At 61.4% G+C, this 8,434-nt stretch overlaps 1 protein-coding gene across 1 annotated transcript; it reads left to right on the top strand.

The window, feature by feature from the left end:
* Positions 1 to 4,461: 4,461 nt before the first annotated feature.
* HSP90AA1 (heat shock protein 90 alpha family class A member 1) lies at positions 4,462 to 8,434 on the top strand. Its single transcript, XM_056113708.1, has 10 exons — positions 4,462 to 4,626; positions 4,748 to 5,114; positions 5,316 to 5,449; positions 5,695 to 6,015; positions 6,096 to 6,261; positions 6,362 to 6,552; positions 6,913 to 7,060; positions 7,177 to 7,445; positions 7,646 to 7,979; positions 8,094 to 8,434. The coding sequence occupies exons 1-10, from the start codon at positions 4,465 to 4,467 to the stop codon at positions 8,201 to 8,203; spliced, it is 2,202 nt and encodes a 733-aa protein (XP_055969683.1). The 5' UTR covers positions 4,462 to 4,464; the 3' UTR covers positions 8,204 to 8,434.

Genomic DNA, 8,434 nt, shown 5'->3' with positions numbered 1-8,434 from the left:
TGTTGTCGGTGGGCCCCACCGGTGACTTATGTGAAGCGGGGAAGAGAAAGTCACTTTCTCCCCATCTGCCTCTGCCACCCAGGACCCAGAGTTACTGGGTTCTTGTCTCACCTTGCAAAAAGGAATTTCAGGAGTAGACAAGCAGTGAAATAGATTTTATCTGGAGGGTTTTTAAGGTATGCAGAGAGAGAGAGAGAGAGAGAGAGAGAGAGAGAGAGAGAAGAGACAGAGACACAGAGAGGAACGCACTTAAGAGAATGTGGGCTTCTCCAAGGGCGGAGAGAGCCCTAGACACATTCCAGCATTAGACACAAAAGCATGAAAGTCCACATCTCAAGAGGGGAGATGCGGGTGACACATGTGCTTGGCCACGTGGGTGCAAGCAGCACATGGGATCAGGCAGCACATACCTGCTTTCCCTTTGTTCCAGGTGGCCTTTATAGGGTTTCTCCAACCTGCCCCCATGTGGGGCTTCTACCTAGGTAAAAGTCCGTTGCTAGGAAGGTTACAAAGGGGGTTGGAAGTGGTGATGGTCTTTGAAATTCCTTTCCTGGGGCTGGAGCGATAGCACAGCGGGGTAGGGTGTTTGCCTTGCAAGTGGCTGGCCCGGGTTCGGTTCCCAGCATCCCATGTGGTCCCCTGAGCACAGCCGGGGAGTAATCCCTGAGTGCAGAGCCAGGAGTCACCCCTGAGCATCGCTGGTTGTGACCCAAAAAGAAGAAAAAAAATTCCTTTCCTGACTTTTGTTTCTGCAGGAGCTTCTGTTGCAGGGGGTTGGTCCAGCCTTCTCAGGGTCTGTTACAGACTAGCGCCAGTTCTCCATGAGGTCAGGGCTACTCCCAGGAGAGTTACTGCCATTGCTCGGGAAGGGGCCCTCCCTATCTGCCTTCCTACCTCTCCTATCCCGAGCTGTCTCGGCTCAACAGCACAATAGGGGCCCTCCCCATCTCTGAATTTCAGAAGCTCCTTGCTGTGCTCTTTCTTAGATGGTTTCGTGTAGGATAACACTCTTGTCGGCGTGGTAAGATTTTACAGTTTCGTTCCTGCTCAGTGCAAGGCTTGGTGCTTTGCCAGGTGCTTCTCCGGCTGAAGTTAGAGCTGGCCAGCCAGGGGCTACCTTCTTTGGGAAAAGATTTTCACAGTGGAGGCACTGCCCACAGAGGCCGGCAGGTGGCACCACAGTCCAGCCTCGCACACATCCTGGGCCCGCCCTGGCCCTGCCTCAGACGACTCCCCCCAAGTCCCACTTCCATTAGCCCTGTGACTGCAGCATGGGCAACTGGCACTGGGGGAATGAGGCCGAGGGGGTGATTTTCAGCTGGGCCTGGCAGAGGACGTGTTCAGGAAGGAAGTTTCTAGAGCACAGAAGTGGGAGGAGGGTCTGGAAGCATCTGCAGAGTAACGAGTCCCGGGAAGATGTTAAATCTGAGGGGATTGAGTGCTCACTTGCATTTGGGGGGCTCCTGCCGGCCGCTTCAGAGAGGGCCTGGTCACTGATGAGCTCCAGTAAGGCGCCCGACGTGTCCTGCTCCTCTGCGGCCCCCAAACGAGGGCTTGTTGGTCAGGGTGGGTGTCCGCTACATTGAGGGGCTGAGTGTGGGGTATATGCAAAGGGGGCAGATGTGGCGGGACCCCCAGATGAGCAGGCAGGAGAGGGGAGATGACTGGTAACCTCCCACACCCCAGAGGCTGCTGCTGGTACCCCGGATGCAGCCGCATGTGAACAGAGACGCAGGGCAGAGTCAGCTTCCTGGCTGAGCCCAGAGACCGGGAGTTCTGGTTTAGTTGGGCTTTGTTTGGGGGGCACACATGGTGATGCGCACTCAGGGATCACTCCTAGTGTGTTGGGGGACTAGGTAGGAATCAGGGGTGAACCTGAGGTTGGCTAGAGTCTTCGCCCCTACATTCTCCGCCCCTATTTTGTTGCTGTTGTTTTGGGGCCACGCCTGGCAGTGCTTAGGGGTTTATTCCTGGCTTTGCACTCAGGAATCACTCCTGATGGTGCTCCAGGGACCACATGGGAATGTCAGGGCTCGAACCCAGGACAGCCGCGTGCACAGCAAGCACCTTCCTCGCCATTCTATCTCCCCGACACACCCTGTCCTATCTCTCCCACACACACCGAACACACCAGGGAGTTCCCTGACACCCTACTGGTGCTGGGGTGTCCAAGGCCATACCTGGCAGTCCCAGGGGACTGCGTGGTAGGAGGAACTGAACCCCAGGCTGGCCATTCGCAGAGACCAGCATCTCAGCCCTACGCTAGCGCCCTGGGGCTGCGGGGAAAAGGCCTTTCCAAGGGAAAACTGCCCCGCAAGTGGCAGCTGTCCTACTGGGGGCTGCGGTCCTGAGGAGTGAAAATGACTCAGGAGGTTTGAAGGTGAGTTCAAGGGAAGCCAGCGCCCAGGGCCCCGCCTGGGGCAAGGGAAGAAGCAGGTTCTCTCGGAACCGGCTGCAACTGGTCCCACCACCCCAGCTCAGCCCTCAGAGTCTGGCAGGGGGTGGGGGTGGGGGTGGTCAGTGTCCCTGTGCACCGCTGAGCCACAGGGGGCAAAGGCGATGGGAACGAGCCTCTGCTTGCCCACACCAGACGCCCCCACACTCCTGGGCCCTTGGGTGCTGCCTGGGCCTGCCAGCACTGACCAAGCCTGGCGCCTCCGTGTCCTCCTTCCCGGTCCCGCAGTGACCACAGACTCACCTGTGCCTGCCCTGTGTGTGTGTGTGGGGGGGCGCCCTTGGGCCTCACTGCCCAGACTTGGGACCCCCCAGGGAAGCCTCCTGATGTGCCCTCTGGGCTCCATTTGGGGCCCAGCGCCCCACGCAGTGTACACTGCACGCAGCTCCCTCTGGGGTCCCCCCGAGGTCCCCATGACGCTACTGTGGACATCTGAGGCCCCAGCACAGTCCACCCCTCCACCAGGGTGCCCAGAACCGGCGCCTGCTGTCCCGTCCCTGGGGGTACGGGAGTGCGGGGCACTCAGGTTTGCCGGTAGGTGGGGGTCAACCTGGAAACGGGGTACAAGCAGCGGCCTTGGGAGAAATTCTTCGGGTTTTGTTTTTTTTCTTTGATTCTGAGGCCCCTGATGTCCAACGTTCTCCTGACGGGGTTTCGTGTTGCGGCGTCCTAACACTCGGCCCCTCCACCCTCTGGGGCAGGTGCTTGCAGAAGGCAGTGGACCCCAGGATTTCGCAGCTCAAGTCTCAGTTGGGGTCGAAGCAGGGCCAAGTGCTCTTTTCCGGGTGGGGGTGGGTCCCTCCCAGCAGGGCTCAGGCCTTGCTCCGGGGTGTTGGGGGGGCCCTGTGGGATGCCGAGGAAGTCCCCGCCCCCCAAGCTCAGGGGGGGCTGCGAGGAGGCTCCCCCCCAACCTGCCCGAGAACAGCGGGCTTGGTCCGGCCCGAGCCCAGCAAGCCCAGCGGGAGCCCTGCAAAGGGGCTTCCGGCTGGAAGGGCCTGGCGTGGAGGAGGGGCGGGGGAGCAGGGGGGGGGGGGAGGATCGGCGCCGCTGGAACCTTCCAGATCATTCCCCGGGGGCCGGGTGCGCGGGGAGGAGGCGGCGGCGCAGGGAGCGAGGACGCGGCCGGGGGCGTTTCCGGGAGGGCCGGCGCCCCCGTCCGCGGCTCCCGGGCCCTGCGCGCGCTCCCACGCGTCCCGCCCGGCGGGGTGGCGGGCGCCCTCGGCCCCCCTCAGCTAGCAGACCCCACCCCCACCCCCACGCCCACCCCCACCCCCACGCCCACCCCCGCCCCAGCGCCCCCCGCCGCCCCGAGCGCCGCGTCCGCGCGCCCGCCGGAGCCCGCCGGGCCGCGGGAAGGAGGCGCGAAGGCTCGCGAGACTTCCGCGCGGGGGGCGGGGCCCCGGGCCGGCGGCGCGCGGCGGGGCGGGCGCCAGGGCGCAGGCGCGGGCGCGCGGCCGCGGCGGCGGTTGGGGAGGTCCTTCCGGAAGGTTCGGGAGGCTTCTGGAAAAGGCGCCGCGCGCTGGGCGGGCCCGCGTCTATATAAGGGCGGCGCGGGGGCGGCACGCCAGTTGCTCCATCGTCCGGGTGCGCCGTCGGTGCCGAGCGCGTACGGCCCTCGCCGCCAAGGTGAGCGGGGCCGGGGGCGCGGGGGGTGGGCGCCGGGGGTCCGGAGGGACTAGGGGTGGGCGGCGGGGGCCTGGGGGGCGGCCGGGCCGGGAGCCGGGGGGCCGGGGAGGCCGGGACGGGCGCCCGTGGGCGGCGGGGGGTGGGGGGACGGGGGGGCCCGGGCGGGGGCGCGGGGCGCTGCGGGGCGCGGTCGGCCCCGGCGCGGTGGGCAGGGGTCCCCGCGGCGTGGGGGGTCCCCGGACGCGGCGGCGGGCGGCCGGGCGGCGGTGAGGTCATCCCTTTGTCTGGCGGCGCCCCCGCGGGTCCCCCGGCGCCGGGCCGCGGCGGTGCGGGGCGGTGCGGGGCGCGCGGAGTCAGCGGCGCGGTCTGTGTCGGCCCCGCAGATGCCGGAGGAGACGCAGACGCAGGACCAGCCCATGGAGGAGGAGGAGGTGGAGACGTTCGCCTTCCAGGCGGAGATCGCGCAGCTCATGTCCCTGATCATCAACACTTTCTACTCCAACAAAGAGATCTTCCTGCGCGAGCTCATCTCCAACTCGTCCGACGTGCGTGGCGGCGGGGGTCTCCGGGGCGGGTGGGGGAGGGGCGCGCGGGCCGGGGTGGGGGGAGCCTCACCGCCGCCCTTTGTTGCCCCGCTCCCCCTCCCCCCTCCCCCCGCCCCGGCAGGCGCTGGATAAGATCCGCTACGAGAGCCTGACGGACCCCAGCAAGCTGGACTCGGGGAAGGAGCTGCACATCAACCTCCTCCCCAACAAGCAGGACCGCACGCTCACCATCGTGGACACGGGCATCGGCATGACCAAGGCCGACCTCATCAACAACCTGGGCACCATCGCCAAGTCCGGCACCAAGGCCTTCATGGAGGCGCTGCAGGCGGGCGCCGACATCTCCATGATCGGCCAGTTCGGGGTCGGCTTCTACTCGGCCTACTTGGTGGCCGAGAAGGTGACGGTCATCACCAAGCACAACGACGACGAGCAGTATGCCTGGGAGTCGTCGGCCGGCGGCTCCTTCACCGTCCGGACTGACGTGGGTGCGTGGCGGGCCTGGGGGGCGCTGTACCGTTGGGACCCCCCCAAGCCCAGGGATCTGGGGGGTTGGTGAGGGCCAGTTAGTCCACGGTGCTCTGGGGAACTGGGTTTCCCTTTGGGGTGAGGCCAGCCTGATGCCAGGGAGGCCGGCTTTGGCCTGCGCTGGCGCTGAGATGGAGCGCTTGGCCCCGCTTCCCTTTCAGGTGAACCTATGGGCCGGGGGACAAAGGTGATTCTGCATCTCAAAGAGGACCAGACCGAGTACCTGGAGGAAAGGAGGATAAAGGAGATCGTCAAGAAACACTCCCAGTTCATCGGCTACCCCATTACGCTCTTCGTGAGTGAGACTCCCGGTGTGGGGGAACCGGAACACAGCGACCGGCTTAGGTTACGGGTCGCCGGGCTGGTGTGAAATTCTGTCCTCTGGCCTCCCTCGGGGTGGACCCTGGGCGGTTGATTGAAACCCATGCATCAAATATTGATGCGGCCCCGGGCGGCAGGCAGAGACGAGCACACCCACCGCTTGCCGCCGTGTGCTCTAGTTCTGGGACGCGGGGTGACGTGGGTTCTTGGCTTTTGAAGGTGGAGAAGGAACGTGACAAAGAGGTCAGTGATGATGAGGCTGAGGAGAAAGAAGACAAAGAGGAGGAGAAGGAGGAGGAGGAAAAGGAGTCGGACGACAAGCCCGAGATCGAAGATGTTGGCTCTGATGAGGAGGAGGAGGAAAAGAAGGAAGGCGACAAGAAGAAGAGGAAGAAGATCAAGGAGAAGTACATTGATCAAGAAGAGCTGAACAAAACGAAGCCGATTTGGACCAGGAACCCAGATGACATCACCAACGAGGAGTACGGCGAGTTCTACAAGAGCCTGACCAACGACTGGGAGGACCACCTGGCAGTCAAGGTGAGGGGGAGCCCAAGCCCGCGGGGGGGTGTGCCTAGGCCGCCGGGCTTTAGGTGACGACCGTGTTCGTTCCCTTCCAGCACTTCTCCGTCGAAGGCCAGTTGGAGTTCAGAGCCCTGCTTTTCGTCCCGAGACGCGCGCCCTTTGACCTTTTTGAAAACCGGAAGAAAAAGAACAACATTAAGTTGTACGTTCGCAGAGTTTTCATCATGGATAACTGCGAAGAGCTGATCCCTGAGTATCTGAGTGAGTGGCCGGGCCTGGCTTCGAGGCCGGCGATGGTGGCCTGGTTGTGGGGTGTGGGGATGTTTGTCTCTGGAGCTAACTTTAGCCCTTGTCTTCGCAGATTTTATTAGAGGTGTGGTGGATTCCGAGGATCTCCCTTTAAATATTTCCCGGGAGATGCTGCAACAAAGCAAAATTTTGAAAGTTATTAGGAAGAATCTGGTTAAAAAATGCTTGGAACTCTTCACTGAACTCGCAGAAGATAAGGAAAACTACAAAAAGTTTTATGAACAATTCTCTAAAAATATTAAGGTTGGTAGAAACATACTCGGGCCTTGGAGTAACCACATTGACCCTTTTTTTTTTTTTTTTTTTTTGCGCTTTTTGCTTTTTGGGTCACACCTGGCGGTGCTCAGGGGACCATATGGGATGCTGGGAATTGAACCTGGGTTCGCTGCGTGCAAGCCCTACCCACTGCTATAGCTCCAGCTCCTCACATTGACTTCTAAAGGGGGTTGGGGAGTAGAAGCGGGAGGGCAGGCGGGTCTGGCCTTGCCCACCGCCCACCCGCGTTGTCCCGAGCACAGTAGCACCGCTGGCGGTGGCCCACAAGCGCGCGCACGTTCCCTGCTTAACGGAGGGACGGTCTTACTAAAACTTGGTTCCTTTCAGCTTGGAATCCATGAAGATTCTCAGAACAGGAAGAAGCTCTCGGAGCTGCTGAGATACTACACCTCTGCTTCTGGTGACGAGATGGTTTCTCTCAAGGATTACTGCACAAGAATGAAGGAAAATCAGAAACACATCTACTACATCACAGGTAACGTCCGCGGAGATAGATGGCTTCAGCCCTTGGATCCGTAACTTGGGAACTCGGGTGCGTAGGTGGCGGGAAGGAAGTGAAGTCCTTTGTTCAGACGTCTTTGTGACGCACAGGTGAGACCAAGGACCAAGTGGCCAACTCCGCGTTTGTGGAGCGGCTCCGGAAGCATGGCCTGGAGGTGATCTATATGATCGAGCCCATCGACGAGTACTGCGTCCAACAGCTCAAGGAGTTTGAGGGCAAAACCCTGGTGTCTGTCACGAAAGAGGGCTTGGAGCTTCCAGAAGACGAAGAGGAGAAAAAGAAGCAGGAGGAGAAGAAGACAAAGTTTGAAAATCTTTGCAAAATCATGAAGGACATCTTGGAGAAGAAAGTGGAAAAGGTACGTGAGCTCCGTGTTTAACGGCTCTCGGGCCTGCGAGGGTCCGGCTGAGCGGTTGGGCCGCTCTCCCGGAAAGGGACCCGGAAATGCGGTGTTTAGGACTCAGGCTGCATTTCCTGTCTTGGTGCCCCAGCAGTGGGCGTCGGGGTCCGGGGACCCGTTTCCCGGTGAGGGAGGCCCACTGGCTGCTGTGGTTCCAGGTGGTCGTCTCCAACCGACTGGTGACATCCCCGTGCTGCATTGTCACGAGCACGTACGGCTGGACGGCGAACATGGAACGGATCATGAAAGCTCAGGCCCTGAGAGACAACTCCACCATGGGCTACATGGCGGCCAAAAAGCACCTGGAGATCAACCCCGACCACTCGATCATCGAGACCCTGCGGCAGAAGGCCGAGGCCGACAAGAACGACAAGTCTGTGAAGGACCTGGTGATCCTGCTCTACGAGACGGCGCTGCTGTCCTCGGGCTTCAGCCTGGAGGACCCCCAGACCCACGCCAACAGGATCTACAGGATGATCAAGCTCGGGCTCGGTGAGCACTGTTGGGGCGTGGGGCTGGAACGGGGCTTGGTGCAGTCACGTGCCGCCAGGGGCTCTCGTGGTTCTGTTAAGACGCCCCGCTGATCATGGGCTTCACTCCCGACAGGTATCGATGAAGATGAGCCCGCTGCCGACGAGAGCAGCCCCGCGGTCACCGAGGAGATGCCCCCGCTCGAGGGGGACGATGACAGCTCCCGCATGGAGGAAGTGGACTGAGGCCGCCCGCCGCACTCTGGTCCCCCCCTCCCTCCCACCATAGATCTTCAATGACTTTTCTTTATTTTTGTTAAAATTTAAAAAAACTGTACGGCATGACATAACTACTTAGGGAGAAGCTAAGATTTCTTTCTACTTCTAAGTGATCCCGTGATGCATCCGCTGCTAGAGCAGAGCTAGTCCCTTTAGAGTTTTGTGTTGGCTTGTTTTAAGAGATCGTTGTAAGATGTA

This window comes from Sorex fumeus, unplaced genomic scaffold (genome assembly GCF_029834395.1).
Source record: "Sorex fumeus unplaced genomic scaffold, SorFum_2.1 ptg000022l, whole genome shotgun sequence".
NCBI lineage: Eukaryota > Metazoa > Chordata > Mammalia > Eulipotyphla > Soricidae > Sorex > Sorex fumeus.
This window is presented reverse-complemented; position numbering and strand designations above follow the sequence as displayed.